General features: G+C 36.7%; 1 protein-coding gene across 1 annotated transcript in view; it reads left to right on the top strand.

Moving 5' to 3' along the window:
- Positions 1 to 18980, top strand: part of IL1RAPL1 (interleukin 1 receptor accessory protein like 1) — a 360140-nt gene that overhangs the window by 279432 nt on the left and 61728 nt on the right. Inside the window, 1 exon segment of the mRNA XM_019473045.1 lies at positions 3205 to 3209. Coding sequence (XP_019328590.1) covers positions 3205 to 3209 — 5 coding nt within the window.

The following is an 18980-nucleotide window of genomic DNA, read 5'->3' as shown; positions in this document are numbered from 1 at the left end:
ACCCTCAGCGTAAACAATTTCTTCCTTGTATCTTGGGAACTTGTTCCTTGCTGTCTTAATAGCTGGTTTGATCAAACTATTGATTTTCTCTCTGTGGAGGAACACTAAGAGGTTACAGGATCATCACAGTAATTCCTTTACACCGCATTCAGCTACTGCCACAGAAACATAGGCAGAACAACATATTTTATTTTCCTGTCCTTTTTTGAACAGATTTTTTTTGTCTGTTCTATTTAGCAAACTGGGGGAGAAGGGGGCAGAGGCATAACAGCCCTGGACTTTGACCAAGTGCATTATAACAGCTCCTCAGTTGTGATTTGGTTATAATGAAATGTATAGAAATACACACATAATGGGGAAAAAAAACCTGAATGGACCCCTTTTTACATTCGCATACACTTATTTAAATTAAAATGGATTTAACAGAAGTGAACAGCATATACCCCTATGAAGCCAATATAAATGACAGCAGAAACAGCTCCAGTTTTCTACTGTTAAGTGTCAGAAGTTCACCTTAATACATTGCAATGCTTGTGGAGTTTCTGAGATATACAAGTTCAAATTTAAATACCCCTAGATACACGCCTTTCTTCTTTTACAAAACCTGTCCAAAGAGAAGGTCTTTCAACTATATTTTCAGGAGGAGAGTTTCTTTCCTGGCGGAATCAGTACTTCAGTAAAATAGAAATAATAGCAAAATTTTTAAAATATCCAGTAGGTTCAATAAAAATTTTAGTTTATTTTCTTTCTTTTTTTTTTTTAAACAAATGAGATATTTCCCATACTCATTGTTTAAAACCCCTCATTTGTCATGAAAAGAAAATGCCTGTTTCTTATGAGAATTCACAAAGTTCTGTGGAGTCCTAACATCAGATAGAGATGCTCAAAATGTTTATCTTTAAACACTGAGAAAATGAAGAACTAAAATGAAGGTTCATTATGAAAAATGTCTAAGGGAACAGTTAAATGATATTTGAACACTCATTTTAAAAAGAAGTTACATGTTCCAGGGTCTGACACAGCTTAGTTATCATCTAGTACTTTGGATGTTCTGCCTCATTATTGTTCGCTCTAGAAGTACGCTCATTGGTTTCATTACTGGGGCAATTAATAGTGCTGACTATAAATTACTCTACAAACACGGATAAAATGGAAAAATTTTGAGTCAGTGTGCGCTGCAACTAATATTCAGAGCTAAAAAACAGTAACAGGAATTGAAATGCCTTTCTTCATATTCTGTTCTGTCATCTTCATTATCTTGCAGTGATAAAGAACCACACTTTGAGAATAATTTAAGTCATTTTATATGCAGGCTGAAGTGAAATTTTCAGTGCTCTTAGAACACTCTTTCATTGCATAATACATTGATATGAGAAAAAAAAAAGCTAACAAATTGATTAAATTCAATTTCTCCAAAACATCTTTCTCTTATCCTTCAAAAAAAAAAAAAGGCTTACAAAGATTCCTCTCATGTTGCATTACAAGCACGTCAGAAATACTGTTTTTAACTGCTCAGCCTTACCCAGAATGTGACAAGGTTAAAGTCTAACTTTTGACATGTTCATCATTAACATTTTGACATTCTCTTAGCCTGTCTGTACAAAGAAAGATGAATTCATTAGAGATAGGTAAATAAAAAAGTTATTTTCTCTCTAAATTAATATAATGACACACTTTCATGATGAATTTTCTAATTCATTTTCAGCTTATATTTTCCTCTCTATGGGTTCAATTATCTTTGTCATAAAAAAGCTTTTTTCGTAGACAACCTTTAGCCATTTTTCATGGCCTAATTTAACTATAAAGCTGTTAACATCACATTTTAAAGATGATGACAGATTGCCTTTTAACCTATTAGAAATTTTCAGATTAGATATTATAATATTCATAGACATAACCTTACCAATTATGAAGAAAAACTCTGAAAACACAAATATGGCTTTAACCTTGAAACCTGTCTGGGGTTCAGATACGGCAGAAGTTGTCACGTCATACAACTGCTTTGTCACGGCAAGGTCTGTGATTTCTTGAATTGACTGAGACGACACCAGAAGGACAGATTCTTCTGAGACTTTGGTTTTATCCTTTTGTTGTAGCTGATTTTACTGCCAGTTACCTCAGATGTTTTAGATGCTTTTTTCCCCCCTATTTACTCTTATACTAAAATGACTTCTCTTATTTGTTTTTAAAAGGGGATGGAATTAGGTTGCTTTATTACCTTGCTATTGTGCTTTGCTAATTTTGCTCTCAAAAATTAGAGAGCCTGTTTTAACAAAATAAATAATAACATACTTACATAGTTCACTGACTTTTTTTGAGTACTGGAATAACCAATAATATTCACTGTAGAGGTAACTGAGACATTTCTGAGGTGGAAAAGATTCTCTGAATTTAAACCATATTGTTAAGTTACACGTAATACTTTCACAGAGAAATCTTCTATAGACATCAGCAGAGCTAAAAGAGCCAACTCACCTGAACAAAACAGTTTCAATTAGCTAAGGTTTCCCAAACATATACTGTTGGCTGGAATATAACTATCCCCACCACCAACAGGAAGGACTATACACCAGTATTAACAGCCAAGTCTTTTACCAGGTGATGTGAATAAATGGCAGTCTTTCTTTCACCTGTGGAGCATATCCTCAGAGCACAGGGGAGAACTTTTAAAAATTAATAAAAAGGAAAAGGAGCAAATTTTTATCTATATATGTGAAGTTTTACATTGAGCTAAGGCTTTTGTTAGTCAAAATTATATTTTATTATTTATCAAGGAAAGCAGGGTAATTTTATCCACCTGACATGATCCCTGTTTCAAAGTCCATCCTACTTGCCTCATTACATTGACTTTCATTATGGCACTTGCTTCACTGTTTAGGGACAGAAGTCTTCTCTGCCTAATTAACCTCTTTCCCCTGATGCCTTTTCCCTTTGTGGAAAATCCCACTGTAGTAGCAATACAAGGCTGCAGGTATCTGGGGTGTAAAGACCGATGGCCGTTACCTGGGACTCACTCACTTAGAAAACAGGAGCACAAAGCAGTAGCAGCAGCAGCATCACCTCCTGCAGATGAGAGCTACAACTCTCCCAGAGCTTCCCTAATCCAGTTTTAAAGAATTAGCAAATAGAAAAATGAGGTACCAGGCCACCAAACAGAGTGTAGCTTCCTTGTTATCATCTTTGCTGAATAGCAGGACTTGTGAGGGAGGGTGGCCATGTTCCCCTGACCCCATGGCAAGGGAACTCAGCACCAGCCAAAACCAACGGTACTGTTAGTAGGCTGCCAACCATATATCTTCCTTCTATGACTGAGGAATATCATTACAGCAATGGACAGTATTATATGCGATTAAGGGTCTAAGTTAAACCTGTTAAGGTAATGAGGGCTAGAGTTCAAGATGACAGACTGCAGTATGTCCTTGGTTCAGAGTTCTTGGAAAAAATTTAATATTGCAACGTAAATGTGTCTTCCAGTGAAGCACAGACCCACTGGTGGTATATTTTTAATGTGTTATTAAAACACAAACATATTTGATTTCTTCCCCTCTAACATCTCTGGGAGCCACTGGCTTTACAATACTGCATTGCTAAAATCCATGTATCTTTATGAGCTGAGCATGGCTGGATTTGATTCCCCAAAATTATCCACTCCCACTGTCTGCCACTCTCTCCCATTTTAATGTTATAAGTGCCATTGCCAAAGGAATCTTCCTTTCCTATCTCTTGCTCTGATCATGTCACTCTCCTTTCTGAATCCCTTTATTGACTGTTTTTCTCCTTTGTATCATGCTAAAGCTGTTAATTCTTGATGACAAAACCCTTTGCAATCTCACTGATATGTCTGTTTCTAGTTTCTTTTCATCTGCCCATTCCCTACTCCTTCTCCCTCGGTTTCTTCTTTGCTTGATTTAACTTCCTATCATCCTCTCATCCCCCAGCTAACTCAGTCCTCCTCTTCCAGCTGTTCTTTCCCAGTATTCAGAGACCACTCCCAAGCTTCCTTCAGCCAGTCATTTCTTGTTATCGTGAATAACCACCCCATTCAGTATTGCCTAGTGTCTGGAGCTGACTGTCAGTACAAGCTCTTTAAGAAAATGCCTTGCAATATATTTGTAAAATGTTGTGTAAACACCAAGCATACTATATAGCTATTACAGCTTACTCAGAAAAAGTGCATGTAAACAGCTAGGTCTGCTGTGAATATCAGCAGGCTCAAGGCTCATCAGGTAAACAAGAGAAACAAATTGCAGTCATTCTCTATTATGCTTCTATTGCATGTTTTCATCTTGAGTACGCTCCCAGAATTCACATCTGAAAATTTTTAACAGGGCTTTTTAGCTGACCACACCATCTGACACCTTGAAAAGGAGGGAAAGCCAGTTTGTAGCCTACAAATCCCCATAGAACAACTTCAGTAAAAGGGAGGAATGTCTTTATTTAAGCACATGTAGCCTAAATACCAAAAGCACCCATGTATATGGGCATCTAAAGCTGGAGACACAGAAATCACTAGGCATTTATCTTGCCCTGACCAAGCTATGACTTTAAAGAGAAAGGCAGAGCGCTCAGCACTTTAGAAAATCAGTGCTCTAAGCAGTTCATAGTTAGGATTTAGGAACCATCTTTAAGGTACCATTTTTATGTTCTTAACTACCACGCTTAAAGCAGACCTTTAATGAAAAGTTGCACCTATTTTTCTTAGCTCAACAGTCTGAAAGCTGACAAGGTGAGACATGCTTGTATCCCTGAATAAATTGTGACGTGTTTATTTTTGGGGAGCTTTAGCTGCAACTTGTCAATTTAATACTCTCCTGAAGAGTAGTGTCATTTGTGAGGAGTGCCATATAAGGATGAAAAGAAAGGATTTTTGGGGCCTGCTTACATGTGGATTTAAGAAACAGAAAAAAAAATTCAAACCCCTAAAACTTTAAAAATGGTATTTTATGTTCATTTCAGCAATTACTGAAATAAAATTGAAGTGTGTTTACAGATTCCTACATTGAACTCTCACACCACCACTGTCACAAATCACACGGCTTTTCAACAATGGGTCATTTCTAGCACTCAAGAATGGGAGATTGTTTGAAATGAAATACTGCTGTGAATTCACAATGATATATTTGTTGCCTTTAATATGCTTTTAGGTGGCATTTTCCTTTTTGGTGTTGTACTGTGTCTTGCTTATTTTGCTTTGTAGTATTATAGGAAAAAGGAAGCAAAGCTTTTTCCAAAGACTTATTTTAAAAGTATAGAGAGTTTGCACCAAAAATTCAGCTGACGTGCAGGTTTTTTGGAGTACCTATGCATTATACATTTGGAATCTGCAGAACTTTTTTAAAAAATTTTATGCAAAGTGTGTGATAATATCATTACTGTTTCAAGTGGAGACTTATAAAGATGGAGGAAAAGGAGAGGTAAATGGGCTATAGCTTTGCTCTCAACATAGCAGAACAGTCTTCCTCTCCAGATTCAGTGAGCTCAGGGTAGTGCCTATCCAATTTGACTGACATGCACTTAAATAACAATATATTGCTAAAAGGAATGAGAATTTATCCTAAAAATGTGGATGTTCTTCTCTTTTGGTCATAATAGCTACAAGTCCATGGTCCTGCTGTTCAAATAAAATCAACTAGTTTCAGCTGGCTAAGAATTCTCTCATTTATTCTCTCTTAAAATATAAGTCCAGCTGAGGGCTTTTCATGTCACTGAAACAACGATCCCTGTCCCACCTAAACTTTACAAACATGCAATGCTTTCTACTTCTTCCTGCTGCAAGATTTTAATCCCAGCTGCTATTTTCTTTTTAAATTATAATGGTGGTTTAAACTCCATGGGATATGAAAGACAGACATTGAGCATGATGAAGGAAATATCAGAAACCTTCACTGTATCGTTCTAACAGTTCCTGGATACATTAATAAGTTCAGAAAAAGAAAGTCTCAACTAGAGAAGTCACATAAAAATAAGTGTGTTTGTTGCCCATGCTGCAAACTGAAGGGATCCTAAAATGAAAAAAGGTTACAGATGAGGTATGAAAAGTTCTTGACTGATCAAGGAGTGATGGCTACAATGAACCAGCATTTCTCAGTGTTACTGGCTTACTAAAAAGGAAGTAATAAGGACTGAAAATTAAGAACAACTGTTAGAAAGTTCTTCAATTCCTTCACCAAAAGCAAAGGACAGTTGAAATACCCACTTGGAGAATGTGAGTTATACTTTCCAAAGGCCCACCCCAAAAACCTAATTTTCTCAAAATTTCTCAGGCTTTTTCAGCTCCAGGATCTCTGTTCACAGTTGTTTCTATTTTGAAGCTTTGCTACGAAAGGTGTATCATGGAACTGTAGGGATAGAATATTTGTCATGGGACATTTGCTCACAGGGAAATATTATGCATCCTGTACATTATAGGGCCAGATGTCTTGTGGAGTTATTCACAGTGCATGTGATCACAAATAAAATAATGCAAGCTTTTAATTAGGGACTTATGGTCACAGAAATAATGTTTGTGTATCTACAAAATGTTAAAAGTCAATGGAAAATTAATCTGTTTTCTTCAGTTTCGTACAGAGAAAAACATAAATGAACTTGTAGTTCAGCTAAAAATATATTCAGTTTATTATCTGCCTGTTAGCCCTCCATCTTTCATTCTTCTTTTTAGAGTATATGGTCCTAATTATTAGGTTAATGAGAGATCTATGGATATTTCTTTTGGCTAATTTTTTGTACTAATCAATCTGATGACAGTGGTATATATTTTGATTTGAAAATTAAGGTGGAGCTTGACTGAATGAACAGATTATTCAGTCCACTGTGGCACCAATCAGTGAAAACATTAAGACTGTAATACAAAGGTTAAAGAGTATAAAGAATAGTCAAAAACAATTCAAAATGTGTCTTAAGCACTGCAGAGATAAACATTACCATGTCTTATTTTTTAGTTACTGGAATCCAAAGTGGAAAACATAGCCCCATAAACTGCTTATCCGAGGAAAACGAGACACTTGCAATAAGCTTCATAGCAGCAGAAAGCAACCTCAAGTACCTCATATGAATACTGAAGAGCAGGATTTAACTCAAATGTCACTCCTCTCAGAGGCTTTGGTACTTAACTCAGGTCTGCAGAGAAGCATTCCTGTCAGATTGCGATTCATGCATCTAAACTCTGTCACAGAGTTTGAAACTGAAGCCGTTCTCTTAAAAAAATTGAGTGGAGGATCAGTCCTTTCTTTTGAAACATGCTGGTGGGATCATTTCTGCTGTTACCTCTGTTGTTGCACGCTGGAAGGAGTAGGGCTGGAGTCCAGTCATCCTTAGACTGGGAGGACACAAATGTGCCTTTGTCTCCAAAAGATTGCTGGATGTTAGCTGCAAGTTTCTAGGAACTCTGTGCACCTTTCAAGAAATAATGTGATATCTATTAGGCCAGAAAGAGAGCAAAGGAAAGAGCATGATTCTCTGGCCTGCGATGAGGGTGCTGACCTCAAAGGGAGAAATCCTGATTAGTATCTGTGGCTCCCAAGACCACTGAACATATTTCATTTACTGTCCATTTGTTGCAAGTTGTGGGAAGGTGGTGAGAGACAGGGGAGATGTTAGATTCCCCATGACAACGGAAGGTGGGAAGAAATGTCAGTGGAACACAGGGACTGTGGGACAGCTAATAACAGAAGGATGTTATGAGGCACAGACTAAAGCTGACTCAGTGAGTCATTGTCCTGGTTTCAGCAGGGATAGAGTGCTGTGTTTTGGATTTAGGATGAGAACAATGTTGATAACACACTGATATTTTAGTTGTTGCTAAGTAGTGCTTACACTAGCCAAGGACTTTTTAGTTTCCCATGCTCTGCCGACTGAGAAGGCTGGAGGTGCACAAGAAGCTGGGAGGGGGCACAGCCAGGACAGCTGACCCAAACTGGCCCCAGGGACATTCCATACCATGTGACGTCATGCTCAGTACATAAACTGGGGAAAAGCTGGCCGGGGGGGCCGCTGCTCGGGGACTGGCTGGGCATCGGTCAGTGGGTGGTGAGCAATTGCACTGTGCATCACTTGCTTTGTATATTCTTTTATTGTTATTATTATTATTATTACATTATTATTATTATTTTATTTCAATTATTAAACTGTTTTTATCTCAACCCACAAGTTTTTCTCACGTGCTCTTCCAATTCTCTCCTCCATCCCACTGTGTGGTGTTCAGTTGCCAACTGAGGTTAAACCACGACAGTCATAGTTCAGAAATGGGAAGCAGTAGTTGGAAATATCCATTTGAAAGAATTTAAAAACATCCAAAGTCAAAGGAGGACAAGAAAAAAAGGAAAAAAGAATCAGTCAAAAAGTTCAGACATGTCGCTTGTGCTACTACCACTTACCATTCAGGCAAATAGCCTTGGCTATTTCTCTGAGCAAATCTGCACCATGTGTTACAACATCTGCATGAACAGACCTGGACTAGCCCAAGAACTGGCAGTAGCATTAACAACTGCATTCAGGGTAGAAGACTTCATACACAAACTGCTAGCATGCCTATAACACATTTAGGACAAGAGCTGCCATCCCTGCATAGCTGTGTCATAAATCCTCTTGATTGCAAGTGATGATATATTCGTGCATTGCATGGTGCAGGCATACCTGTTGCTTTGGGGGCAGGGGAAGGCTTCCCTCAGACAGTCTGTCCTACTCAGTTCATGTAACAGAACGATCTAAAATACATTAATCTTGGCTTCTAATAAGGATCTTTTTTAGGTCTCACTGGTAAATATTTTGAGAAATGGAAATATATTCAGTTTCCATGACAGATCAAAAACAGTAATGAATTGATAGATGAACATTTTGCAGAAAAAAATATCTTCCAAGTGAGGGAAATCTCAGATAGACAGAGAAAGAAGAAAAAGTATTTCATATAAGGATGGCCTCAACACAACCATAAGTTTATCAGGGAACAAGTTGAAAGAGACCAACTATCTCAAAGCGGTAAAGCAGCTTTGTCTGAAGCATAAACAGGATTTCTGACACTCTATAAGTTAATTAATGTTCAAGGAAAATGAGCCATAAATAAAACAAATTACTTTTTTTTATTCTTAAATGATAGGCATATCTGCTCACACAAATGGTGTGACAAGACTGGAACAATTTTGTCAAGGCTTTCGATCTCTGATGCAGGGCAAGCATTCTCCCTTTAAAAGGAGATCGTGCGCTAGCCTGTGTGCCGTTCGCAGCACCGGTTCTGTGGTGGGGAGAAGCTGATGGTCATTTCATGAAAACAAATTTCCATTTCTCTAATAAGTAAATTTTTAACAGAACCTGGGAGCAAGCATTTCATAAATAAGAAGCTACAAAGTAATTCACTTATTTCTCTGCTTCCCTTCTAAAATATTTATCGCCTGAATGAGGTGTCAGGGAGAGCTGCATATCAAAGTTATGGGGTGTTACAGGTCTCATAACATCTTGCTGCCTTTGATGGCTCACTTGCTGCCTCTGCAGGGCAAGATCTGAGCTGAAAAAATAATACAGAAAAGTCACTGACTCACTCCACCGCAATTAATAATTAATGACAATGGTATATTATCATGCCAAAAGCACATTCAAATGAGGTAGGCTGGGATAAGGAAAATGCAGCCCTGTGAGCCATGCAGGAACCGAGTTAGGTCAGAAATACATTGCAGCAGGTGAGAGTTTGAAAACAGGAGGCAAAGGAAAGCTTTGTTAGGTCTAAGCTTTGCCAAAGAATCCCTTACCTAAGATTTGAAATTCCCGTGATTTCAAAACAGGAAGCTGCTGGATCTGATTGCCACTTAATGGCTTGTGACTTTAGACATTGTAGGGTAGGGAATATGTCTGTCCCTGTGCTTATGCACTGCCAACAGAAACGTGGCAGTCATCCTGCCTAGCTAGCACAGTAAAAATAATAGTGATAAAATTGATGTTACCCTGTTTTCCATTGTTATGGAAGGAAAACCAGAAAAAACATAATGTTTTTATATAAATGGCTGCATTCCTGTCTGGCACATTTTATGACTAAGGGAAAAAAAACAACAACAGATGTAGGGTTTTGAGCAAACACTGGAAAATGCCTGAGGCAGATCAAAATCCTCACAGTTAGGTATTCCTCATTTGGTTAATGTGAACTATCCAATTCTAGCTCGGCCTAACAGGTGACATTGTTGCATCTTCATATAAAAATGGATGGCAAGATTTCACAGCTTGCTGTGTCTGCAGTGACTGGAACTGTTTTTTAATTTTTTTTAAACTATTCTTAAGACTGGTACTCACCCACTGCAGGTGTAATGGAAGAAGGAAAAGGGGAGAAGCTGCTTTGGAAATTAGGCTTTCTAAAGGTCTTATAGAAATCTTGCTTTCTGAAGGAGGGATATTACATTTTGCAAGGGTCACTAATGATCTATTGAGACAAAACCATTTTTTTATTAGAACTGGAAACAGATAGCAAGCACATTTCCAGTTCTTTCATTTCTGTCTCTTAATTAAAAGTTACTGTGAATTCTTGAGTCTCCGTTGTTTAGTGAAGCTTTTAATCTAAACCCGAAGGTATAGGTGCTGCACATCCTAAGGAAAATGTGCTGCATTTTGGCTATTGGCTTTATTTGCCAACAAGATGAGAGAATTAAATTTGGTGACTGAAGACATTTCTTCTGTTCTTCTGTTCACAAATTACTCCTGATTGAAATCTTAAGCGGAGTTTTCTCTTGAGCACTTTCACTCCTACTTAAGTCCTCGCTGATCTACCTGGAGTCTATAAAGAACTTGAATAATAGACACATAACCCATTCTTTGTGCAAAATATTCTATAAGATAGATCATATGCTGTGACCTTATGTTTCAGAGGATTCTATTTAATTTAATACATTCACATGTAATGTGCTTCTTTTTGTCATCTTAGTTTGGATCCTTGTATTTTTAAGATTTATTATCCTTCTTGATGGCTAGGATAATGTTATCTCTCCTCTCTTCTGAAAGTAAAACAGTATAAATGCTAATTAAAAAATTACTTTTGCCTTCAAAAATATTAGTAGTCAAGTCTTATAAAAACTTCATAAATTTGAAAGCTTAATATAATAAAGACCAAAGGGGAGACTGGGGAGGCAGGAGGGGATGACAAATAAAACTACCAAGAACATCACTTACTCACCATGAGAATTTCTCTGTTCTGAGCATTTGCTCACTTGAAACACCTGTACCCTCTCTCAAATCTAGCAAGTCAAATAATCAACTATAAGAAACAAAAAGTTTGTGAAAAACTTTAAGAAATATCTTGTGTGTGAGAGACAAAAAAATCCCAAACCCACAAACCAAACAAAACCCAAAAATGCCCAACTGAAAAAACCCTGGAAACTTTACACCATCAAAATAAAAGGAATAAACATTCCAGAACCAAGGAGAAAGGGAGTAGGGGATGTATGTGTGTGTTACTTTTTTCCTCTGCGTGGTCTCTACAGCTGATTTCAGCACTTTTTCATCTTTTTGGGGGTTGGTTGTTTGGGGTTTTTTTTCCTAATTGCCCAAAACCAACAAAAGTAAAACTTAAGAGGTAAGTGAGACAGGCCTATGACCATATATATTAGCCAGAAGAAGTTGATAATAAGAAATGTGCAGCAATTTATAGAGAGTACGTTGGAGAGACATTTGTGTCTTTGGTAGATTTGGGTTCGGTTTTTCTCGGTGGAGGAGACAGAATTCTGGAGGAATCAAAGCACATATAATTTTCTTGTTGGAGACAGAAGTAAAGTGATATGTAGTCAGTAATACATCAGCAAACAGCTGAGCATCATAGATTTTTCTTATTTGTGGAAGGATCACAATAATTTGATATGAGTGTTGTTTGAAGCCAGTTAGATGATCAGTAATGGTATTGGAGATCTTCAGTTCTAATTTATGTGTGTGTGTGTTAGAGCTCAGTAAACTGGGCATTATCAAATGGTTTGTCAACATCCTAAGAATTGACCTTATATTTGTACAGTCTTACATCCTTCTCTTAGATGTCACTCTCCCTAGGCAACACATAACACAAATGAAAACACGACATGGTTTCAAATCATAATATTTGTCTCATTAATTCACATCTGCAATTAATAAGAATAAATTTTATCCATGCCTGAAAAAGAAAATCTTTATCATCTTTAAAGATATTCAGTTATTAGCTTTATGATGACTCCATCCCATTAGCAGCTCGCTTAACTCCAGTAATTCTAATTCATAACTACAAATGTAAAATAAAATAAAATTGCTGGCTAAGACTCCTGAAGCATGTTTAGATGCCTACCAGAATTAATGATGGTTTATAAGGTATAGGTCATAGCAGTAAACATTTTCCTACTTGGAATAGACCAAATGTTGCATTTTGAGCTGGGCTTCTCGTGTGGTCCATTCCTAAATTTGATTTTCACAATTTCATCTGTGCTGAATTCCTCTCTCCTAGGAGCAGGAATAATGCTGCAAAGACCATACCAGAGAATATCAGAGTGGAAACATAAGAAGATGGAGGTCAAAAGGCTGCAGAACTATTAGTTCAGCTAGTTATGATTAACTGCAACTCCATTTAATCATCCAGCATAAGCAATGTAAAGAATAACATGTCTGTAAATACCTGAGCAAGCTAGCGAGGAAGGAGCAAGCTATTCTTTTTTAGGAACAAAATCAGATCTTATAAAACCAGTGGTGGATAAAATATTACTTCTTGACATTTTTAGTCTTTTTGCAGCTAACAGTGTTGATCTGTGTTTTGTTATAAATGACCCTACCTTGAAGATACCCACACTGCAGAGCAAAGCTCAGGTCCTGAGGGTATGTATGGTCTCTCCACCAGAAATCTGGCTTCAAGTGCTACATTCAGTGGTCTCTGAAGTGTATCACTACAATTAATAATGCAGTTTATATCCATTGTCTCCTTTGCATTAGATTTTATAAACTAAAATTTGAAAAGACCATAAAGTTTTAATGTCAATATGTCATTTCAGGTAATTTACTTGTTCATTTCCTTTCTTCATTTCTGCACCAGTCTTGGGAAAATATGTAAGCATCTGTGAGAGATTAAACTGCGCTATGCTTAGTGCACTCTAAAGCCACACTTAAGTCATCTTACAATCATCTTATTTTCATTTTGCCTTGAAAGCGGTAGTAAGACATTGTTAACAGCGTGAAAGGCAGCAGAAATAACTGCATATTATATCATAAGAAGAGACAATTATAAAAAGGGTATGAGATGAAGTACCTGCTTAGAAAGCTGTAATTTTAACTAGTAATTAAACTCAAGTGTTTCATTTTCCCAGTCAGCTCATCAGTGACTCTAGAAAATAAATGATCTGAAAGTTAAATCCTTTGGGAGAAACAATAGTAATTAATTACATTTCTCAAGGGACAATATATTCCCAAAGTGTTTTTCTGGATAACCTCCTGAGCAACAGACATTACAACGTACAGGTGGCAAAGTAGGGAGGATAAGAAAAAAAGATAATTTAATTTGAATATTCATGAAGTCTCCAGCCTGGTTTACAGTCTACCGTCATTTTCTTAAAAACCACAGAATCAGTACAGTTCCGTCCAAACACAGACGTTTCCCATAGTATGTCACAGTTAATATCTATCACCTTTGCCCATATGAAAATAAGGAGACAGTATTCTACAGGATTTGCTGCAGTGTTTTCTCTGGCATTCTTCTAGAATTTAATTACATATACAGACAAATTAGTGATAAAAAGGACACAGTAGGTCAGAAAGTAATATCTCTTTGCAATGCAAATTCTCTCCCAAGAGAATATCCTATTATGTTTTTCTTCTATATTGGATTTAAGACTTGAAGTGTTGGGAATTCTCCTTTTGTTCTGGGAAATTAATCGATTCTACTTTTCCTAATTTTTTTCTGACTAATTTTTCTTCCGGTTAATTTCCTTCAGTTGCCTCAAGTTATTGTGTTTACTCCCTGCATGACTATCAATCCCTTCTTAGTTTTTGTTTAGCTACTCTACACATATTAAAATTTTAATCTATTCTTGTATATCAATCCCTTCAGACCTCTTACACGTTTCAGTATTTTTCTCCATAATCCTTCTGTTCTGCATACTCATTCTAGTTATCAATCATCCACAGTGAGAACTGAATTTAAAACCTCTATTACTAAAACCAGAGATTCTATGGAGCAAGGTAAAGACATCTTCCAAAAGAGAACTAGCAGTTCCAAAATTGTTGGGATAAAATACCAATCTGTTCTTTCCTCCCTGCTGCAGAAAGGGTGTAAAACTGTATCTTTAATGTTGTTTGCTTGTTTTTATAATGGCCTTGAAAGATGAACTTAAGATGAAGCTTTTCATGATGTGATAGTTGAAAAGCAGGCAAGAGATGTTTCACAGCCGATATGGAAGATAAACAAGCATGCTGTCACGACACCTCCCAGGACAGGCAGCAGAAGTAGCCATGCTGAGAATTACAGATTTTTAGCTTGGACAAAGCTCCACAATAATTTGGATTGATTTATTCTGGGACATGGGTGTGTTTCTTACTCGTGGCAGTGTGTAGCTCTACCTACCTACAGCAAGTGGAGTACCACAGATCCCCAGCTGTCCAGGAAAAGCCAGGCAAAAGTTTGCTGCTTAGGCAAGAGGAGTATAGTATCATCCTTCTTCACAAGCCTACCACTGCAGCCCCAAAGTAGCATTTTTACCATTTTCAGCCAAGCATTGCCAGCATGCAGAATCCTTCAGAATACAGGACCCCATGTGATAGTGTTGATGGTGCCCTGATCAAGCACTAAATGAGGTTGGGGGTAAGAAGCAATCTCTCTAATTAGATTATCTGAACTAGCAGCTACACAAAAAAATCATGAAAAAAATTAGACTCTTAGGAATTATTCACTGAACATTAGCATTTTCTACCTTATTAACATCATTTTTTTCTACCCTTGCCATTGGAGATATTATAAATGAGAATATGTCAGGAGGACATATTTCCAGTTGCTTAATCTTGTCATATCTTCACCATGTGATTCCTCCTGTAAAGATCAGACAGCTTGCATCACTTGAGGATCCATCAATAGTTTTATGTAGGAGAGTAATATATATTTATCAAAGAAAAATCTGCATTACCAGTTTATACCTCCCTAAAAACATCTTGGCTTATTACAGACAAAAGTTTATCCAGCACTCCCACATCAAGAATAGCATGGTTTCAAGTGTTCAGGTCCCTGAAACTAAAAATTTTAACAGCATAATGAAAGAAACCAAGGTAATTTCAAGGTTCTTCCTAAGCATCTGAGGTATATCCTTTTACCTTAAATTACCTCCTAAAAGTTCAATCAATCAGAGAAAAGAAAAATTTCATATGTCTTTTAATTAGGCCACTTTTATAGTTAAAAAATAGTGCTAGAACATCATTCATACTTAAAGTAGCCAAAGTAGAAGCATAGAGTTTATCTGAAACCTGTTTGAAATCGGTGGCCTGTGGATAGAATCCAGCTGTTCTGAGACAGATTTTCAACACAGGGGTCCTAAAGATTTGGTGAGTCCAATGCACCAAGACGACACAGTTTATGTGGCACTCAGTGACTGGAAATAATCATACTGACACATGGAGTTAGAGAAGAAGTGTTCTCATCCTGGTGAGCTGTCTGAAAAGCAAAGACAGGATGACAATAAGCAAGAAGAGTCAAAACCGAGAATAACAAATGATATGTATACATAATTCAATGCACAAGAATATTTCTCTGAATTTCTAAAGCAAAACTTTAGCAACACATTATTAATCCCAATTGTCTACAAGACTTCAAAAAATGAGGCATATCAAAAAAGTCTGAACAGACTTGCAATATTGTATTTGTTGTTTATTTATTTATGTATTTCTTTGCATTGTGTTAGTGCCCTGGGGCAATTGTACTAGACAACAGGCAATTACATTACAGACATATTACCATTCCCCAGGAAAGCTTAGAGTGTAAAATAAGGCAACAAGCAGATACAGGGAGCTTGGTCACTGAGCTGTCCCTTTCCAACTGCAGGTCTCAGAATATATCACAGATCTATGAGTAAAAACAGAAAAAAAGGCACAAAAGAAGCACAGAAAGTACAGGGATGTGTGACTGTAGCAATACATGAAGTGCTTTGATGAAGCAAAGCACTTAAGTATATACCTAGCCTTAAACATATGAGTGATTTCACTGGCATCGGCAGTAACATTGTTTTGTGGAACTGGATACAAAAACTGCAAGAGCATAAGAATGTAAAGTAAAAAATGAAGAAAATCCCCTAAAGCAGTTATTAATCTAGTAAGCTCATCGCACTGGTAGTTTAGCCAACTATTGCATAATTAATATCTATATTTACATTAAATGATGACTTAAAATGCTCTTGTAAGGATCTCAAATGTTACTGTGCAAATTCAGTGTTTCATTCCTCCATTTTTGAAAGTTGGAAACTTCTTAAAAGGCAAAATATTTGCCAATGTTCTTTAGTTATCCCTTTATACATGTTAATACCATGTTACTATAACCATAGGAATTTCTGATGCTGTCTAGCAGAACACCTCAATATGTGTTTAACAGCATGTGTTTAAGAATGCACATGACCTACAGTGTTCTCCTTTCACATCTCACACGATACAAAATGATGTATACCTCAGGAACAAGGGTCTTCTTGTTCAAAGAAACCTTCCTTGACAAAAAAGGTTTCTGTGTGAAGAAGTTAATTACATTAGACATATAATTATTTTGAAACATTATGGAATAATACCATTCAAACAACAGAAAAAGAACCAAGACTGATAATATTAAGGTCATCCTTGACTTATTAAAGTGACTTAGCAACAAGCAGCTTTGAATGCATAAACTGTTCTGCAAACACACAGGTCCAAATCTTGTTGTTAGAGCCAGGGAAGGGGGACACCGATTCTCTGCAGATTTCACAGGGCAACTTTTCCTGGACCTGGGGGTTCATTATGGCACCCCAATTTCAGTGGTGCCAGGGAGGGGCTCTGATATCCAGGGAATGATTTCTTCCTGTTTTTGAGCCTTGCAGAGGAATCAAAGCACTTGGGCGAGCTTCAGAAGGTGGTTTCAGAGTCTATATTCTATTCCAAATGCTGGTCTCTTGGGAAAACCTGAAGAAAGGGTGTAAAGCATTACCTTCAGGTCAGAGGTTGAGATACTGAGATGATAATGAGCAGACAAAAATGATTAAGTGGCAACTGTTTCTCAAAAGCTTTCAATTTTTGCTTTTCATTTATTTCTTTCTAGTGTCTGGGAGATGGTAGTAATTGTATAGCAGTCCATACTTGAATTCTTTAAAAAAATCTCATGTAACAATGATGGATTCTGACTTTGTCAATGCTTTTGTTATATTGTTAAAAAGAATCTTTAAAAACCTTCATAATCTGATTCATTAGAAAAGACAAATCTCTAATGGCTTTTCTAAGAAAAAAAAAAGGAGATTTTTATTTCAACATTTCTGTGAGAGATTCCTTCAAGTATCACCATTTTAATTTTTATAGGCAGTTGTGGGACCCCAGGATATAACCAGCATTAGCCTAGTAAAATATGGTCACAACTATGTATCGATATTTCCTCTTAATCAAACATTAATAATTTGGACGTGAAAATTGACAGCTTCACTCAATCTGGATTTCCTCTCATATATAACTTTGTAATGGGAAGTAATTTGGTAAAGTAAGAGAAATTCCTGTTTTAAAGTTCCCATGTGATCAAAGTCCAGACCCATAGAAACAATCATTTACTATGCTCATTTGAATCTTTTTTTAACCATATGTTATTTATAGCCTTTGTTAGTCTGCAGTGAAATATAAAAGACAGATCTTCACCTGACTTTGATGTTTTTGGTGAATAATTTATTTTCCACTTTTAGTATTTTCACACTATTTAGTTAATTAGTAATATCAGATTAAAAAATCAAATGGTTTGGAGGACATTCTTTGGTAAACATTGCAGTTTAGGGAGTTCAAGCTAAGATGAGAGGAAAAGAGATAATTTTCCTTTTTCTGCCTGATGAAGACAAAACACTTAGGTTCTCCTGTGATTTCTTTTCAGGCACCTAGGCAGTTCCAGTAGAATAAATTCACTTAGAATCTGGCACAGGATTAAAACTTTAAGTATGGGAAACTGAAGTGAAGGCTTTTTTGTTTGGATTTTCTGAGCCTAACTGGTATCACTGCAAATAAAAAGAAATGGAAACTGAAATTTAGCCCCTATGCTCATAATTTTTTTTTTTAAAAAGATTGTCTTTGTGTTTGTTGAAGAGGAAAAATCCTGAGACTAGCACCCCAGCTGCACAAAGGGGGTGAGAGGAAAGAATGTGCTCCATCTCTATTGCTTAAAGACTGATTACCAAGCAGTATGGGAATAAAATACTGCCAAAATGAAAGTTTCATTATGCTCATTTTTTACAGGGTTAAACGGCCACAGGCAATGAGGAATGAAGGCCAGAGTAAGATCACGTGTACATAACCAATGTTGTTTGCTAAGGTAGCTCTTTGTTCATGTATGTAACAGCCATTGTCAGGGAAGAGCACAACAATATCATTTCTGATATAAATGGCTAAAGAAGCAGACTGAAATTTATCTGACCAGATAAAACTATCCAAAACTTGCCGAAATTCATTTTGAGCTGCCTGGCTACTTCCAAAGTCAATAGCACCAAACGAAAACAGTGGTTTACTTTGAATACTGGTTTAGCATAAATTAACATGCAAAATGTGCAAGTTTTTCCTGTGTTTGCAGAATCGTAAGACTAGATGTGAAAAATAAAAATCAGGCATAATGAAAAATTACAAACCACAAAAGCAAATGGCAGCTTTACTCCTTTAAATCAGATGTTTTTTAAAGGGAAGTTTATATTCATTGATTAAAATGTTTCTGAGCTGGTTTTGTTGCTCAGATAAAATGGAACCCCCCGTAATCCAAGAGGAAGCAGTCAATGACCTGCTACGCCACCTGGATGCTCACAAGTCTATGGGGCCGGATGGGATAC

This window comes from Aptenodytes forsteri, unplaced genomic scaffold, assembly GCF_000699145.1.
Source record: "Aptenodytes forsteri isolate BGI_AS27 unplaced genomic scaffold, ASM69914v1 Scaffold2, whole genome shotgun sequence".
Lineage (NCBI taxonomy): Eukaryota > Metazoa > Chordata > Aves > Sphenisciformes > Spheniscidae > Aptenodytes > Aptenodytes forsteri.
The sequence above is the reverse complement of the archived record's forward strand: the minus strand, read 5'-3'. Positions and strand labels throughout refer to the sequence as shown.